At 41.2% G+C, this 20,001-nt stretch overlaps 1 protein-coding gene across 3 annotated transcripts in view; it reads right to left on the bottom strand.

Annotated features, from left to right (window-relative positions):
• itga3b (integrin, alpha 3b) overlaps positions 1-11,361 on the bottom strand; it is a 37,987-nt gene extending 26,626 nt beyond the window's left edge. For 2 of the 3 annotated variants that reach the window (XM_022209378.2, XM_022209376.2), the window contains exon 1: positions 10,886-11,361. In XM_022209378.2, the coding sequence (XP_022065070.1) occupies positions 10,886-11,061 (176 nt within the window). In that variant the 5' untranslated portion in view covers positions 11,062-11,361. The remainder of the gene's footprint in view (positions 1-10,885) is intronic. The other variant, XM_022209375.2, reaches the window with a different exon arrangement.
• Between the last annotated feature and the right edge of the window lie 8,640 nt (positions 11,362-20,001).

Genomic DNA, 20,001 nt, shown 5'->3' on the forward strand with positions numbered 1-20,001 from the left:
TTTCCGAAAATGTTTATTGGTTATTGGTCTTCTAGATTGATAATAAAAAGTTTAGTCCCAGATACAGCTATACAGTTGATCCCGAATATACAACATATGATGAAAAAAGTCACTGTGTGTTTCTAATTTATTCTTGTACTGCCTTTATCTTCTCCAACGTTCTCCTTTGGAGCTGCTGAAATGGTGAATTTTCCCCACTGTGTGATCAGTAAGGTTTATCTTTATCTTTGTTACTCCGTATCAATTTCAGTTTCAACCCGTCTACAATCCTGTAGGGTACAGCAGACAAATTTGGTGCAATCATTTAGCACAATGAGGTCACAGGCGTCATTTACTAAACACAACAACCAACATACGTACTTGAGCCCGTCATGATTCTGTTTTGCTATGTCATGTGGCCACAAGTTTATGTTGTCTCCAATTCAAAACGCAATGCTTCAGTTTACTTTTGCAAGGGTCATTAGAAACAAGTAAACATGCGCAGCTGCTACCTTTGTAATAATGGTGTTAATGGATGAGAACACAGATGGGGGAATAGTGAAAATCAGCAGCTCAGTGGAGAGTCAGTGATATGAAGAGAAAACTAAACTTTTTACAAAAACCCATGAAATATGTGACGATTTTCAGTGCAGGCTGTGCAAAACTGGGGAACTAAACGTCACATACCGACAACGTGAATGTCATGTTGATTCGCATCAGAGACAGAACATACATTTCCTTCCCTAAATGACCGCAGAGGCATAAAATAAAGGGAAGCTCTTCATAATGAGGCCATTTCTGTACAGTTAAAAATGTCTGCTAGTGACGTCTATGCAAGTAAAGATGAAAATATCCTATTAAACTACAGGCTGACAGCTCCTGCACATCATTCTGTATGACTCCCACTGCAGCACAAGGTGGGTCAGCAAATTACTGAACAAGTACAGGCAAGGAGAAAACGCACAAAATGATATTAATCCTCACCCCCTAATCTTAAAATCACAACAACAGACACGCAGATACACAAAAAAAAACCCACACATGCTCTCCAACTGCATCAGGACTGTATAAGCATATTGCGCTGCAGTCAACTCATATTGATTCCAGGGAAACATCACCACTTAGACCTTCTAAGCAAATAAATGGAGACAATATTGAATAGGGCAACTCAATTTTCATATTGAATTAAGTAAAAGGACAAGCAGAGAGTGGGCAGGAGATCTTTTTATGCTCTTATAATGATGTAATGACTTCGATGAAAGACGAGAAGATGGCCCGACATGACAGACGTGATGCGTTACAGTGGGGTCCGCTGTCACCGTGCTGATGGCAGAAAGTGACAATAAATGTGAGTGTTTCTCTGCACACATTGAGGTTTCGCTGCAGTGAAACACTGATAAGTTCATTGCACTTTCAGGAAACTCTCTCGCTAAACAATATGCGGGGGTGAGTGGGCACATTGCAATCAGGTTATTCACAGTAAGCACGCCTAGTTGTTAGCACACTTAACACATCTCTGCACGTAAAGAACCTGGTTAACGGATGAGTCATCTCTGGTCAAACAGTGATGGATCAACCCCATGTAGGTGGAAAAGCACTGGTCATCCAGACTCACCGTCATCTGTGCTTCTCGTGGGTTTTTTGTGCCGTATAATTGTAAGATATTAGTACACCATAGGTATATATCTCTAAGACTCCATCACGAACAACAACATCCAACCACAACGACTTAATCATTACAACCATCAGCACACTAAAACATCTACATTACAGATCTACGGTCCAACAAGATGGAACAGATTTCACTCTGCATCTCTTTGTTAAAACTTCGGCATGAGGGGGGTAAATATTTAACCAACGTGCACAGAGTGAAAGGAAATGTGTGCACACCCTGTGCTCGCTTCAGCGGACAGTTGCGGTTTAACTGTAGTTTCATAAAAACCAAACTCCACCAGGGAGGAGAAATATTGAGAATACAGAGTGTAGCAGAACACATCAGCATTGTTTTTTGGCTCATTCTCCTGAGATCACTGGCTGCTTCTGAAGTTCAGTGTTGAGATGGAAGCAAGCCGGCTGTTTTTTAACTCGCCCTCTCCCCTCTGTCAAGTCTTCTGAGGTTGCTTTCAACCTGGTGTGACCTGCCTTTTTTAAAGTTTTAAGCAAAAAAGCACAGCAAGTCTGCTCAGACGTGGAAAACAGAGGAAATGAGTTACTGTCATTGTGTATGACATACTCCACCTTTTGTTTTGTTTATTAAGTGTATGTAATGAGTCAACACTATTTACTATATATTTTCATAGATTTTGACACATTTAGATGTTTACTTCAGATTTAGCTCACTTGTTTGATAATGTGTTACTGTGTCCAACAAACTGCTTCAAATTGCCTCTTGTTAGAATAAAAAAATTGAAGATTTTTTCACTCGATTGATACATTTTAATTTAGTATCAATGGGTCATTTCAGAAGAATATGCAATTGTTAATCAAAAGACTAAAACCTTTAAATAAAATAAAATATCTGTCTGCACCTGCACACAGAGACCCAGACAGTGTAACAGGGCAACTCAGCTGGACAAACATCCTGTTTGAAGACCACCATCTGCCTTCAGTGAATCAGTAACAGGAGAGCAAACTCATTTAAACCCCAGTCTGACAAATTAAACGTGGCAGGTCATCCCCTGATAATAAACTAACTCACTTTTCATTAGAAACAAGTAAAACCTTGTCTGGCAAGGACAATGTTATTTTGGCTCAAGTGTGTAGGTTTGGTAGGGCAACTTTGCCCACCAGACGTCTGTCGTAAGCGCTGCTACACGTGATTTACATGCACACACAAACATGCTCTCCACCAAACTGACATGGAGAAATACACACAAATGCCAAATACAAAGAGGAACACACACACACACACACACACAGAGCCTCACACAGCTGGAGTGCGTCTGGACACGTTTGTCAGTGACCCTGCAACACAGCAGAGCACATCATGCAGCCTGAATTCACTAGAGACTCGCAGTATCAGTAACAGCGTTTCCATTAACATTTTGACCTCAGTCGTATGTAAAAGAGGGGGTGGAGGTGGTGAGGGAGGGGTGTACAGGTGGACAGCCGCAACATGCAATGCTGTAATGGAGCTGACAGCAACACTGCCTGCTAAGTGCCAAGTCTCACATATTACTCAGCCTATATAAAAGCGGTGCAGGTGTGTGCATGGAACATCTGCATTTACCTGCTGAGGCCTCTTGGCAAACTTCCAATAGCTGATATGCCATCTTTCACTGTTCTATATTTCATTTAGTTTTGTCATTTATCACACGTAAACAGCTGGAATTTCAGATCATTTTGCCGCCACATTTTGTATCTTTAAAAACGCTCGCATACACTGACTTTCCCGGACACATACCAGCTGTAAACCGACACCTCAGGATCGTTTCCCCTCTTTAAAGATGAAAAATGAGGGAAAAAGAGGGAAAAGGTACTGAAGCATGTAGTTTTTCTAGCTACAGGTAGCAGTCATTAGCCTAGAGGCGAGCTCCACCAGCTTCTTTTCCATGCTGCCGAGGGCATTTGTACAACCAGGAGGAGAAAAGGGGATCTCTTACAGTTTTGTTAAGATAGAAACAGTCCTCGCTGCAGGTTTTCCCAATGAAAGCCCCACCATTGAGAATCTCCTCTGTGGAGATTAGCAGGAGGCCCGAGGTCCTGCTGGGATCCATTTCAACGTGTTATTAGAAGCTGTCATTCACTCTGCTGCTACACAAAATGCATTTCATGCCATTACCAACTGATTGGATACAGTGAATAAATGCCTTAAAGATTTGGGCCAATCACCACGGACAGACTTCTACTTAACTCTGCTGAGGTCTTGTACAGATTGCATTGGCTTTGCTTAAAACCATTTTAACCTGACTGTAACCTACAAACCTACTTCTTTGTCTGGGTTTTCAGACTATTTATTATTTTCCAGCTTGTTTTCATATTTTTTATGTTTGGAATCCCAATTAAATAAGATACTCTTTATTTGCATTTAATAATGACTAAAAACTCATTTTCTAATGCTTCATAAACTATCACTTATGAGCTATTAGAGCAACTATTGACTTTATTTCAAATGCTATTGATGCAAATATATTTATCAAATGTCTCTCAAATGAAATCTGGAATTCATTGTTTTCACAGGGACACATCAGTAAGAACTTCAGGCTTGCTCTCCCAAAACTCACATATGAAGGTCCACTGGACAACACAGGGTTGTAATCGGAAAGTGTTTCATTGAGGCATGACACTACTGCTCTGATAGGCCTACATTAGAGACAAAGACCACTAGCATTTGTCTAATGAGGAATGTTGGATCATGGCCAAGTTCATACCCATCATTTACATCACACTTCCTTCAGCACATAATGAGTTTATTCTGTTGGATTTATAATCTATTGAAAAAGCTACTTTTTAACATTAGACGTTGTTGCTGTCAACCGCAAACTTTATTTTTTTCAGTATCTACACTGGATACATTAAGCCACAGTTTTGTGGGACATTCAGAAGCTTTTTTTGTCTAACACAGTATACTGTACATGTGTCATGAAAAACACTAAATGTGTAACCCCTGAAGTACATTGCAATTCATACGAAAAAGGAAATTTACTGCTACAGTTAAGTGAGAAACCATTCTTCAAGTTCACCACAGGGGAATGAGTAATATTTAAAAGAAGTTTTTTACTCTAATGTCCATCCATCCATTCTCTATACACCGCTTTATCCTCACTAGGGTCGCAGGGAGACTTGGGTGAAGGCAGGGGACACCCTGGACAGGGTGCCAGTCTGTCACAGGGCTGACTCTAATGTTTTTCTTCTTAACTTTAAAGTTAGTCTTTGGTCATTAATTGATCTACTCAAAACTGATTTCTGTGTGTGTAAGGTACACATTCTATAAGGATTCCTTTCTGCCTTCTAATGACTTAGCTGTATCTCTACACTGTTGCTTCTCTAAGAGTGTGCTACAGCTCAAGAACGTCAGCTCACCTATGACTGATAAACAATGTAAAACTACTCTACTCACAATGTTAGGTTGTAACACAATCTACAAATAATGAAGTAATACAATTATACATGTTTGAACTGGAAACAGATTCTGGAGAAGGATTATGATACAGAAAGCCCTACCTGCAAGTTGATGGGATCGTTTAGGTACGTTACCATGGAAATTTGAATTTGTGTTGTTGAGACAGTCATTGGCACATTGGAGTTTCAAGGTGACTCCTTATTTCACCCACGAAATGCCCTCTAGCATATAAAAACATCACATGGACACGTTGATGGGGGGGGCTTTATTTTCTTCTTATGTTTAACAGATCAAAATTGGAGTTTAACTCTATGAAGTGAGCATTCACTGACACCATCAACTGCACTGCTTTAACTCTGCAAATGAAAGATTTTATTCAGGAATTAGATCATCATGTCCATCAAAGTCTAAAACGTTGAAGAAACAAACTGAGCGTGTTTCTGTGCATGTTCTAACTGAACATCAGATCTGTAGGTGTCTATAAACCCTACAGCAGGCAGAGCGGTTTAATTTGCATCTCACAGCAGAAAGGGGAAGGCCCCGTCAAATTAAATGGCTGACTTTCACAGCCTCCGGCTGCTGCAGTCAGACAGAGATGTTCTGGAAAAGCAAACGCATTTCAGCTCTGAATAAATATTCATTAGTCAGGGGAACAAAATAATTTTCTCAGCTCACAGGGGTTTCCATCAATGAAACAGAGGAAACTTTTTCTAGGAAAGGGTAAACAGAACGAGTTTGTAATTTGGGAGGTTTGTGTGTGTTACCCAACGGGCCCTGGATCATCATTCTCACCCCTGTCTTGTCTCAACCTGAAACCTGGCAGGTTGTGACTGTGCACAGAAGGGTAATACATTCCAAGCATACCATGGGGTCAGGGAACTGGAAGAGCCAATAGGTGGCCAGCTGACTGCCCAGTCCCTCCTCCCTACGAGAGAGAACAAAAAAAGCCTTCTCAGGCAAAAATCTCTGAGACCCTAAATTGGTGATTCAAAGAGAGAGGGAGAGGGAGTAGGGAGGCGAATACCCGGTACAAATTGGCCTCAGGTAGCTTTTAGATTATTCAGGTGCAGCCATTCTCCAACAAGAAGCAATGTTGTGGGTCTTCTAATTGGACATGGAACCTCCCTCGGTTCAAAAATGCATTTTATAAACTGCCTCAGCTCAGCCAAAATACACTGCTAGTTTCAGACTAATTGGATAATAGCCTACATCTTAGAAGGGTTAAGGAAAAACTTTATTGCAAAAGTGGGAGTGGAAACCCTCTGTCTTGACTTTTATCCTGAACTCTGTCTGACTCATGCATGCACAAAGAACGGCCACTTGAAACATTGCACGTGTCACAACTGGCTTGTTAGCCCAGTTCTTGCATTTTTCAAATATTCACAGCAGTTCAGTGATGAGAAAACATGTCACTTACAGCTCTGTGGTGCAGTGAGACAGATCTGAGGCCACAAAAGAAAGCAGACAATACAGAGGAAACAGACACGACTGTAAAACCAGCCCAGGTCAGACATGGGAGACAACATCAGCACATTGTTATGTGTCTTTACAGAATCACAGTCTATGTACAGGACGCGGGCTCAGTGCAGGAAGACGGTCTTTAGTGAACATTGGTGGCTTGCTATCTGCGTCAGATTACAAGTGCAGGCAGATAGAGAGCACACTGTGGCAAGAGGAGATTCCACGGAAGGGGATCGACATACTACACCAAAACGTTTTACGAGAAGAAAGGGCTTTCTCATGAGCTGACAACGAGAAAAAAATTTATTTACTGAAAAATTCAGAGTGAATTGGAGAATCCTTGGTGCAGGTGACCTAGTCTGACTCACTAGATATACACTATGGTACAAGCTTGTTTTTGGACACGCGCTTTCTGAATCCCCTACACTGTGGGAAACAACAACTATGTCCGAGGTATCAACTTGCACAGTGAAAAATTTAAGTTTTGACAAAGGTTCGGCAAAGCAGAAATGCAACTTTTAACAATCAACTACTCATTTTAAGGCCAATTCTCACCCACGTGCATGCAAATGTTTCACCAAAACAATGCAACGCCAAAATAGCCATTCCTTTTTTTTAGCCCTGCCAAAACAATTGTGATTTATTTAAAGAAATACAAACACACCACTGCTTTATCTATACTGAGAGCAGATTGATGATGAGGTGCAGCCAGACCCTTCTACACAGAAATGTTTTAGCACTAGAGAATTGTCTGGCTCTGTGAGGCTAACACTAACATGCACCAAAAAAAAAAAATCACATTAGTCAAGCAAATTAAACTTCTGTGTATTACATCACTAATATAATGCCATCATTTTACCTGCTTCACTAATGTCAAGCTAGTGCAAAGGAAAAGATGACACCTCACTGGAAATAACAAACCTGACAAATTTAGTCAAAATTCACACCCATATATTGAATTTATGTCACAATTAATTCCTGGTACCTGATTAATTAGCAGCTTCTGAATGTGTAAGAAAGTTTTTCTCCAAAGTATCATCACAAAAGCAACAGTATAGTTCTTCATTTTGGGAAATATTTGCTTTCTTTTAGAAAGTTAAATATCAACAGCCACACGTTAGCCTAAATATGAAACAACAGACAGCAGCAGGTTAGCTTAGCTTAGCATAGCCATTGCAAACAAGGAAAGCTAGCTAGCCTTTTGTTGCAGCTTGTGAGCTTCAGAATTTACCTTCTTGTTTCCAGTCGCTATGCCAAGCTATATAGCTTTAAATGTACAGTCAGACATGACAGTGACACCAATGTTAAAGAAATTAAACAAATTAATCTTATTATTGTTGAATTAAATGTGTGTAGCATTCATTTCTGAAATGAAGCCACCAAAGTCACTAAATTAAAATGGAAAAAACAGCATACTCGGAATTTAACCACCAACCCTGCTGACTTCATTGACCTTGACGGGCTTTATGGATTTAGTGCAGATGTGAACATCATGGTCACCCCATATTAGTTTTAACAGATATATGCTAACCAAATCAGATGGGCCAGGCTAACTAAGCTCAAATTTGCTTCCACCGATGAGTCTTTTGACAACATCCAAGTCCCCACAGGCCAGCAGTCTCATTATCACAGCCATGTGGTCCTCTACTTGGGTTTCAGACTGTGGATGGTGACTCCATCCCTCTGGGGACAAGGCCAAGATGGCACATTGATCATATGTCAGCTGGACACTGCTATCCACTTTACTAACTGGGGAAATCTCTGTAATGCACATCAACCCGCCACTTTGCAGAGATTAGGCTGATAAAGTTTACATTCTGATTCACTCCGCTGCTGCTGACAAGACAGAGGAAGTGAGCTCTAGTTTGCAATTTTCTTCCTGCCTCACTCTTCAAAGCAGAACAAGGACACAGATAACAGCACGTTATGAGCATGCTGTGTGATCGTGAACGCGGAAGGATGAAGGGTTCCACTGTAATCTGCCGAGTGAAATCCTACACTAAACAATGATAGAGCTTTCATTAAAGATGTTGTAAAGGAAGACAGGAAAGATGTGTCACACACATTCATGTCCTCAAACATCAGCTAGGCCTATTCTTAAAACAAAAGCATTTACATTCATGTAAATTATTTCAAGCACTGTTGACTCTGTATATGTTTTAGTAATAGCAGCCCACAGTGTTACAGGCCAATAAACACATTTATCAGGAAACACATTTCTGTCTAGCTTAGAATTTAGAAAGAGTAAAACATCAAAAAGGAATTTAGTCAAATTAGTTTGTCTTTTTCTGGTTTACTTAATGTACATATATGAATTTTGTTCATTTTTAGTTAATTCAAATGTTAGCTTATATTTTGAAGGTGTTTAAAAACGTAAAAACACAAGTTCTTATACCTTGAGCCATTTTTACTTAAAACGATGAAGTGAATGAATGAACAGCTGACAGTTCTTTCAACTCATTAATTTCAGTTTCTATGAAACTAAACCAGCATGAAAGCAGACTTCCCAGAATGCACTGTTAGAGAGTTAGAATTTCCCAGAGACTCTTGTTTTGGCATTTGGAGAAGAAAGACTACATGGAAACTTGCTGTGTGTTTTTCTTAAACAAAGTTGTTGTTTCTTTTCATAAGAATCAACGCAGCTCTAATTATGACAAAGTATACCAAGTTCAGTCAGACTTCTTGTTTATCACACTGCTATTAGGAGCAGCCTGACAGATTGTCTTTATACTATGTTAAAAAAAGAAAAATGTTAAATGAAGAAGAAATTTTTTAAACTCAGCAAATGTAAAAAAAAAAAAAGTCTGTTTGTAAGTACAGTGTGTGACTAGTTGATTCAAGTTAATATTTTACATTTCATGAGCTTATTTTCCCAAGTTCAATTCATTTAGTTTCACACAATCCATGAGAACTTATGTTTCTAAGCTGAGTAAAAAAAAAAATTGAAATGTACACTTCTCACATTATAAATGCTGAATATAAGAATACGCTACTATTTTTCATTTCGAAAGTTTAATTCCTGGCTAAATCCCTGACAGTTCGATGTATAGTTTGGAGGCTAATACTCTTCATGCTGCTCTTCAATCCCACCTGTGTAAGTTGTCTGTTCAACCAGCGCCGGCTTCAAAGCTAATGTGATGTCAAAAATCTTGTTCAAGATTAAGCTTAAACTCACACTTTAAACTCAGCGAAACTTCCCAACAACCGTCCAGTTGCAAAATCTGCATACTACATGCTAGTGAGTGTAGTTTCTCAGACATCCATGATGTGCAGATGAAGAAGGAACGTCTGTTGACACTGACTTACTTCATAGTAAGTTTATTATAAAGAAGACCAGCATCGATCAGACAGACTGCCTGGAAGGATTCAGCCAATAGGAACCTTGTAAACCAACATTCTGAGTTCACATATATAGATGTATGGTTGCTTGTAAAACCTCAACCTATGTTCTTCCATTGGTGACAGAACCCTTCTAATAAAACAAAAGCCTCATGTTCAAGACATAAGAGCCCCTCTCAGCAAGAAAGTGTCTGTATATTCAGAACATACAGTAATTAACATGTCTCAGGTCAGATACTACATGAGGCAACACAGATCAAAACATATGTTTGGGTCTGAGGTGGGTGGGGGTGGATGAAAGAATAAAGGACACTTGTCGCGTTGGAATCACCATAGAGTACTGAGCTACTGCTCATAACAGTTCACCTGGTCCAGATGTTTCTTGAAACAAAGCAGGTACGATTAAATATAAATCTCATTATCCATTAACAGTAAGACAATGTCAGGTGCTTAGACTGTAAGACAGTTAAGTTCTAGTTGGATGGATAAATGTAAGCTAAAAACAGCTGAAATAGAGAAATTGTGTGCAAAAAAAAATATGGATAATAAATATTTTAATAGCCCTAATTGTGTAGAGCACAGCCTAATACTCTTAACAGCTAATTATCTGAGGCTTTATGTGGCTGCTCTCCAATGCACTTCATTTAAAATCTTCTTCACAAAGATTGTGTGCAAACACATGCAGAATCCCTGGATTATATTTCTGCCACACTAAAAAAAAATTGTCTCTAATGTTAGGCCTAAATAAATCTGCAGCAGCTTAAACCTGCACTTTGCTGTCCAGCAGGTTGTTACACTGAGAGAAGGCACAAAAAGAGCAGTGTCAGATGCAAAGGGACTCTCTGGAAGCTCTAAGTGGACTTTATAAACGGGCGACAGGTGGTAAACGCACTGCTGTGGTCTCCATAGCATCGCCGCTGTTTTGTTTTTTTTATTATTTAAATGTGCACAATGAGCTTCTCTGATGCGCATAACAGGCATATTAGTCGTAACCTCTCCGACATCCTCTAATATCTTCTGAAACATGCGCATGCGACAACTTACAGGTATTTTTTGGAGCCCTCCGTCTGCTGATGCAGAGCCACAGAGAATCCAAATAGGCTCCCTTTGGTTTTTCCCTCTTTGATCACAGGGAAGCGTTCATCGATATTAAATCCACTGCAGGTTTGCGTCCCGTGGTACACGCATAAAAGAGCGCAGAATAATAATCTCGGAGACATGTTTAGGCTGTGATTCCTTTCCCTTCTCCAGTGCAGACGGGCTTCCACGATCAGCGTGGGTCCGGCCACGGCTCTCACTCTCCCGCACTGAGCTCCTACAGGTAGCTGCTGCTCACAGAGACCTCCCCATGGAGAGCCGCTGTCCCCGCTGCGCACTCACACTGCCCCTGCCTAGGTGTCGGAGTCTGCCCCCTCCTCTTTCTTTCTCTCTCTCTCCCTCTCTCTCTCTCTCTCTCTCTCTGCCCTCCCTGATCTCCCTCCTTCCTCTCTGCCCTCCACACTCATCTGAAACAAGTGCATTCACTCTGCTACACTGCGGTAACCGGTGTGAAATCTCGCTTTTCCTCTCCCTGTCTCTCTTTGACGCACTTGTTTTTGCTTCTCAGTGACAGACAAATCACTCAAAATCTGCAAGTTCCTAAAATGAAATGGACTAAACCTTATTTCTAAACAACATTTAGGAAACAATATTATGATGCTGTAGCATTTGGCTCACTAATTCCAGTACTTTATTGCCAAATGCATTGAAAAAGCGCCATGATCAGTTCTTTACACCTGTGTAGCAGTTGTAGAAAGTTTACTGCTTTAAGTCAAAAACATTTATGCCACTTTCTAGTTTTAATATCCAGGATTTACCAACAATTCAGTGACCTCAGTATGATTTTTTCACATTTAAATAGAAATTTACATTAGACATTGCATGTAACATCAGAACACTGCTGGATATTGTGACTGATTCTGAATGTGTTGTGCACGACTCTCAAAAATAACTAAATCTTCAGTAATTAATCAATTAGTGGTCAACTAGTAAATTAATTGCCAACTATAATCAACTAATCTCTGATTCCTGCTTCCAAAATTTGAATATATATATATAGACACACCTTCTGTCCTCTGTGACATTAAACTGAAGATCCGTGGGTTATGGGATGTCATCTTTGCCTTTGAGAAACACTAAACAACACTTTCCAATATTTTATCTACCAAACAACTGGTCAGTCAGTTAAGAAAACAATCAATGGATTAGTTGGCAATGAAAGTAATTCTTATGTACAGTCTTTAACTCAACTTTATTGGACCTTTTACTGTTCCAAAACTGGGTTTTTATTGCATTAGCATTAGCTCATTTGCTTATGAGTTATCATGAAATTCTTTCAGTAGCCTAGGTTTCTTTAATGAGCATCGTCATAATTAACTCTGAAGTCACATCACATATTAGATGCAGCATCAGGGCACTGTTGGATATCGTAATCCAAGTTTGCCGTATATGCCTCTCAGATATATTAAACTCATCGAATGCTGTAATGATAAGTGGAATAATAAATTAGGTTTTAACTATTCAGTTAAAAGCCAATTATTCTGATTTATGAATAAAAAATGTCTCATTGCAGCTTCTAAAATGTGAATATTCTCAAGTTTATTCACTCTTCTGTCACAGCAAACTGAAGATCTTTCGGTTGTGAGACGTCATCCTCAGCTTTTGGAAACACTGATTATTATTATTATTATTCACTATTTTCTGAAATTTTTAGACCCAAAATCTGATTAAATAATTGAGCAAATAATTCACAGATTATTTGATAATGAAAATAATTGTTATTTGCAGACATAAAGTCAACGTCATTGCTCTTATCACCTTCACCAAATGTCAAAAAAGATTTTTTTTAAACAAAATTATCTAGGTTTTAAATATATTAGCGAGATATTTTGAGTCTGAGGGACTCTGGGAGTGAGTCCTCTTGAACTCCTCCAGGGTAATAGACGCATGGCCCGTCCTCACATGAGCACTCTTGTGACAGCCACCCTCTGCCTTGCTCCACTGCCTATTGCTCGAACTTCTGGCCCCCAATAGGCAGTTCATTAAACCCTTAATCCCTTTAGAGAGTTCATGGAACAAGCCAGAGTTTTTTTAAAGAATCCTTTCCTTCTCTTGAATCGCCCCCTCCACCCCGGTCCTCTTTTTTTTTTCATCTTTCTTTGGAACCTTTGGTGTCAAGAGACCAACTGCAGCTCCATCTCTTGCTCTGCTTCCCTGTACCTCCATAGCGATATGTTATCTTTCATCATGTGTGCTTTATTGGCTGACTCCGAACTAAAATCCGGTGTCGCTGACCTCTTCTAATTGATGAGCTGAGCTCCCACTCTGCATCTCCTCACGCTCCAGGAGTTTCTCTCAGCCAGACGTAATCTCTCCTTCATCCCCAGTGAAATAAAGCTCTATGGGGATTGTAGTTCACTGTGCACATTCCACAGGCCAACTGGAGAAGCGTTCCCCGTTCATCAACAAACAGTCTCGGGTATTTAGTGGAGGATTTCATCTTCTTGGATGCATTCTGCTCAGGTGGTGTACTTAAAAATTTCAATATTGTTTGCCGTGCTGCTCACAAGTCCTTATTTATGTGCACGCTCTGTGTCAGGCTTTAAAAGCGTCTATAACAAGAAAAGTGCAGTACTCCAACTAGGCAGCTGACAGCGTTCACTTGTCATAATTACAGTGATGTTGTGCCGCTATCTCGCAATGATACAGAAATCTTTAACAAAGCCGCAGCACTACCAAAATCTAATCGGGTCAGCCTTGTGTCATTTCTGGTGTTCCCTAAAAATTTCATCCAAATCCGTTTGTCCGTTTTTGAGTAATGTTTCACACAGATAAACACACAAACAGACAAACGTACGCCAATCATCACACAACTCTGCCGCACTCCTTGGCGGAGTAACATATATGTATGTAACAAAGCAGATATCACTCAGCAGGTTACACTGCATTCCATGGATTGTAAAGTAGCATCAAATCTGCCTGATATCTTTGACCGAGGCCATGTCTGACTAAACTGAACACCCCACGCACACATTTTCACTGTTAATCCAAGCTTAACCTTTGTATTGTATTCACATTTTCACATTATCTAGCTAGTAAATTTCATTCTAAAGGTGAGTGCACAACATGCCAGTGTATAGTGTCAACATCCTGCTGTGACCTTATCAAGGCATCTGGCACAGCGCTGACATTAAACAGATCCGTGCAATCATGCAAATACAGAGCTTGAATGCCCCGACTCGGCAGACGACGACCGTCCTGAGAGAGACATGTGCAGAGAGGAATTTAAAGCAACCACAGAACAATAGAGCAGCAATCTGACTTCCCTTTTTTTAATTTTGGTTGATTATGCAGCAGATACTATACGTTTCCTGAAAGGGCTTGAGAGCACCTGATCCTTCACCCCTTTAGGTCTGAGACACACCCTTATAACATCTGAAAAGTGTCACTCTGGAAAAGTGACAGATGATACTAACAAACTCTGTCCCTGTATATTGGCACAAAAAGATTCCAGTTTGTATGAGGTGTGTAATTGCACCGACAGCTGGCTGTAAATCACTGTTGTGACTGCGCCTATTTTCACACTGGAGTAATGCAAATTTAAAAGGAACAAAAACTGTATCCGGTAACTTCTGGCACAAGAGAATTTTGTTCACTTTCAGTCCCTGCCCCAAGTTACAGCAGAGGAAAAAAAAAAAAAAGAGTTCCGGCTTTTAAATGTGTATTCCCCGGGCCCGACTGTAAGCCAACACCAGTCTCTGAGAACCAAAGACAAAGACCCGAATGCAGTTGCTCCCCTGCTCTGGAGCCCTTAGCCCACACGACACACATGGAATGTAATTTGCAATTTATCTCCCAGTTTCCTGTTTTTTTTTCCTCACCAAACCGACCACCATCCCCTCCCCCATCACCATACTGCCCCCCCTCACCCAGAAAAAGGAAACAAAATTCACTCATTTCCACCACTTCTCATTATTCCAATGTTTGTTTATCTGCATCCTAATATCCATTTAATTGAGTGGGTTCGGCCTACGTACTTATAACATCTTCGTGCTCTGCTTTGCGGTTTGTCGTACTTCCCGAATGGCTCTGAAGGCATCCTCTGAAACAGACCGATGGGATGGGGTGGGTGGATGCTATGTGGAGTTCCTGATGTGAATGTGTGATAATAGAAATGGACTGACCATTGTAGACTGAGTGCATCTTAATAGTCCCATTACACATAACCTCTCAGACTTGTACTGTACTTGCACGTTAGGCAGCGACTTGGAAAAGGCAGGAATGCTCAGTACAGTCTCGCGAGAATGAAAACAAAACAATAACAGCAGGATCGGAATAAGTAGATGTTGAATTTCTATGAATATTAATCCACACTATCTGGAATGGGGGAACAGAACATACAGAGCAGGACATTGGCTGAATATGAAACACAGCACGCTCTCACACCGAGTCCTCGCTGCACGGTGACGGCTGAGCTGCCCGTTGCCATGGAGTTGGGAGTTGCTATGAAGCCAGTATGTTCTGAGTGGTGGTAGTGTCTGCGGAGGACAGTGTGGTCTGTTTAAACTCCAGCCAGGACTCTAGCTGGGCTCAAATGACCTTTCACAGGAATCAAACATGATCTACTCAGTCCTGTCTACTAAAGCAGGGATTTACCACAGAAACCTGCATATATTTATGCACACATAGTACACAAATAATCAGCAGCAGTAGAACAGTGCCAAAGCTACTGTGCTACTGTGGAGATGACGTTTGTGCCTCGGCTGCTCCTTGGCACTTTGCTGAATTGCAGAATGTCAAGTGAACTTTTGCACTCCCCGTGGAGACAAAAGACAATGAACTCCATATTTTCTTGTTGTAACTTAAGCTGGCTGGCACAAATGAAATCTAATTTTAGAAGAAAATATGAATGATGCATGAGCAAGCTCTAATAATATGCCATTTTGTTCCATAAGCTTTTTCCAGTCAACTCTCAGTGTTTTGTCTCCAGTATGTCACCAATGCAGAACAGTCCATAATGAGGGCACAGCCATATCTCTGCTAAGAAATGTTCGCAACAGCACGGAAACAAATGACACTGGCTTAGCTGCCAATAAGTTTTGGTATGAAGGGAGGAACTATTCAGTCATCTGTTTCCTCCACAGTTCTGTATCAAGTTCTTGTATCAGTTGCAGACTAATTTTTACATAAATCCAGGGATTCAGCTCAGTGTAACAAAGGATGGAATTACAATCACAGCCACAACTGGACCACATTCTGTATGTTTGTACTAAATATATACCATGGAACAACTGGTCTGAGCGTTTCATCTTCTTTGTTGCTCATTTAAGGGTGGGAGTGTGGAGGATGAGGGCTTGCATATGTGCAGCGTACATATTTGTGTGTGTGTGTGTGTGTGTGTGTGTGTGTGTGTGTGTGTGTGTGTGTCTGTGTGTCTGTGTGTGTGTCTGTGTGTCTGTGTGTCTGTGTGTGTGTCTGTGGAGAGTTTTTGCTCACATTTGTTCATCTGAGTGTGGGGGCTGCATGTCAGCATCCACATGTGCGTGCTTTCTGAGTGTTTGGTGTGCGAGTGTGCGGCAGGAAGGAAATGCAGCAGGGGTTTGGGACCCACGCATGGCCTTGCTGTTTTTCAAGTCTCCAGTTCATGCTTAAGTGCAGGAATGTATAGCCTGAGGAGGAAGGCGTGGCTCCGAACACTCTCCCACCGTCCAGTGGCACCTGTTTTTCAGCTTAGCTTTCAGATAGAGTGATGGGAGACAGCAGAACGGAGGGACCGTGTTGTGGAAACAAAACAGCTGTTACACAAACTCATGTTATTAATACAGTACTCTAGGCATTGTTGACACAGTTTGTCTTTCTGTTACAGGAAAAGCTTGACATTTTGGAGAAAAGCCTTATTTGCTTTCTTTTTGAGAGTGAGATTAATACCTGAGTCAAAGCTCAATGCGAAATAGAAGACTACACTCAGCAGTTAGCTTAGCTTAGCATTAAGACTGGAAAAGGAGGGAACAGCGAAACTGAGCATTTTGGCCTTAAAATTGCAGTGTGTTGATGACAGTCTGAAAAATACAGATTCAGACTTCCTAGATTTTATGTGTAACACAGTTATGGAACCAGTCATGTAAGCTTGCAGGTTGGGGCTTCCTGTATTGGTCTTTTTCAGAGTCAGTTTAGCTTAATAACTCCAACATTAGAACTTGTGATTGTGTAACATAGAGTATTTAACAGTGTTTGAGCAGTGCGGCAGGTGAGCTGATGTGCTGGAGCTGCAGAGATTGGGGAGGGGTGAGTGAAGAGAAAGATGTGGAAGGGATTAATTTCATAGAAACAATTGTAAATACACTCAACAAAAACATAAATGCAACACTTTTGTTTTGGGGGAGGGGTCCACTCCCCTTCAATGGCTGTGCGAAGTTGCCGGATTTTGGCGGGAACTGGTACATGCTGTAGTATACGCCAATCCAGAGCGTCCCAAACATGCTCAATGGGTGACATGTCTGGTGAGTCTGCTGGCCATGCAAGAACTGGGACCTTTTCAGCTTCCAAGAATTGTGTACAGATCCATGCAACATGGGGCCGTGCATTATCCTGCTGCAACATGAGGTGATGTTCTTGGATGTATGGCACAAAAACGGGCCTCAGGATCTCGTCACGTATCTCTGTGCATTCAAAATGCTATCAATAAAATGCACCTGTGTTCTTTATCCATAGCAGACGCCCGCCCATACCATAACCCCACCGCCACCATGGGCCACTCCATCCACAACACTGACATCAGAAAACCGCTCACCCACACGACGTCAAACACGCTGTCTGTCATCTGCTCTGAACAGTGTAAACCGGGATTCATCCGTGAAGAGAACATCTCTCCAACGTGCCAGAAGCCATCCAATGTGAGCATTTGCCCACTCAAGTCGGTTACGATGACGAACTGGAGTCAGGTCGAGACCCCGATGAGGACGACGAGCATGCAGATGAGCTTCCCTGAGACGGTTTCTGACAGTTTGTGCAGAAATTCTTTGGTTATGCAAAGCGATTGTTTCAGCAGCTGTCCGAGTGGCTGGTCTCAGACCATCTTGGAGGTGAACATGCTGGATGTGGAGGTCCTGGGCTGGTGTGGTTACACGAGGTCTGTGGTTGTGAGGCTGGTTGGATGTACTGCCAAATTCTCTGAAATGCCTTTGGAGACAACTTATGGTAGAGAAATGAACATTCAATACACCAGCAACAGCTCTGGTTGACATTCCTGCTGTCAGCATGCCAATTGCACGCTCCCTCAAATCTTGCAACATCTGTGGCATTGTGCTGTGGGATAAAACTGCACCTTTCAGAGTGGCCTTTTATTGTGGGCAGTCTAAGGCACACCTGTGCACTAATCATGGTGTCTAATCAGCATCTAGATATGACACACCTGTAAGGTGGGATAGATTATCTCAGCAAAGGAGAAGTGCTCACTATCACAGATTTAGACAGATTTGTGAACAATGTTTGAGAGAAATGGTGATATTGTGTATATTGAAAAAGTTTTAGATCTTTGAGTTCATCTCATAAAAAATAGGAGCAAAAACAAAAGTGTTGCGTTTATATTTTTGTTGAGTGTAGGTCACTTTAGTACAAAGAAATGTGTTTCTAGGGGTTAGATCAATGACCAGAAGGGGACTACAAGGCCTCCCCTGTCCCTTATTTCTTCCAACATAATATTGAATGACAATAGTAGCCACACAATGTGTTATTATTATGTCTTCTTCAGCATATTTTTTCTGTTTTATGCATGGTATTAACCGGAGTTAAGTTGCCAACACCTGCTATGTTGGAGCCCACCAGGTAGTTACTGGCGCTGGATTATTTACAATATTATGTCTGCATATGTCTGTATTATTTACATAATAGTTCAGTTTTAAAATATTGCATATCACATATATTGTATGCGCAGAAACTACCAGGCAACCTCACAATGGCAACAAGACTGCAGGAGAACAAATGAGATGCTACTTAGTGAGCTTTAGAGGTGCTGGTATGGGCCGATTTGGTTACTGTCACACACGGCCAGACCTCTTATTTCCAGTCTTAATTCTGAGCTACAATAAACTCACTGGTTGCTGGCTATAGCTTACAGTACAGAGATGAGCGCAGCATTAGTCTTCTCACTCTCAGCAGAAAAGCAATCTAACAACGGTATCAGATCATTTTTGTAAATGTTGCAGGTGATAAGCATCTTCTAAATGGAATTTATAACTTGCTAGAAATGCACTTAGAGCTAAGTAGTTCATTCTTCCTGCAGGCCACTGTCAGTTTTTAAAGCACTCCAACGCGACTAAACAAATCACTTATGGCAAAAAAAAAAACACAAGCAATGATAGCAAGTGCTTCTTCCAGAGCTTTTCTCCACTCTGGAAACATTGCATTAATTGTGACAGGAATGCACGGTACAGTTAATGATTCATTGAGGGGGGGAAATGAAATTAAAACTCTTGCACACTCTCAGTCAGGTTTAATCATTGGAAGGGAGTAACTCACTGCAACATTCCTTCCTCCTGCCTGTAGAGACACCTTTGTTTGAATGAACAATTCGGTGCAGAGGAGTCATAGGCAGAGATAGAAATGTTTGAGGGGAGGCTGGGTTTGATCTGGCTTCAGGCCCAGAGGACTGATAACCTTGGGCATGAGGCTCTGAGTCTAGAAAAATAGAGAACCAATAAGTACAATAAAAATGCCGACATTTATCATTCATCCGACTTGGCTATAAGTCTGCTAAATGCTTAAGGGAGTGCGTGGGTAAAGAGGAATACTCTCCAGGGAGTGACACCAGTGACCTAAGTGACCTTTAGCCAGGGCTCAATCATAACAGGACTCTCACTGTGTTTTCCCCTCTGACCACACTGGCTTTGGGACTGACTGTTGTGTGTTCAAAAAGGTCAGGAGGACATTTCACCTTAGTCGACGTTTCCCCCCCTCCACCCACGGGACACATTAACTCAGAACTTGATACTTAACCTTGTGAAGCCCACACCACCACTTGTCTGCAGTGTTTACTAAAGGAGCAGCTATCTGTCTCTGGGATCTAAACAGTCATCTCTCTCAGCTTCATTACCGCTAAAGCTGCACTTCATGCTAGTTAACAC

Source organism: Acanthochromis polyacanthus, chromosome 19 (assembly GCF_021347895.1).
Source record: "Acanthochromis polyacanthus isolate Apoly-LR-REF ecotype Palm Island chromosome 19, KAUST_Apoly_ChrSc, whole genome shotgun sequence".
In the NCBI taxonomy this organism is placed as follows: Eukaryota; Metazoa; Chordata; class Actinopteri; family Pomacentridae; genus Acanthochromis; species Acanthochromis polyacanthus.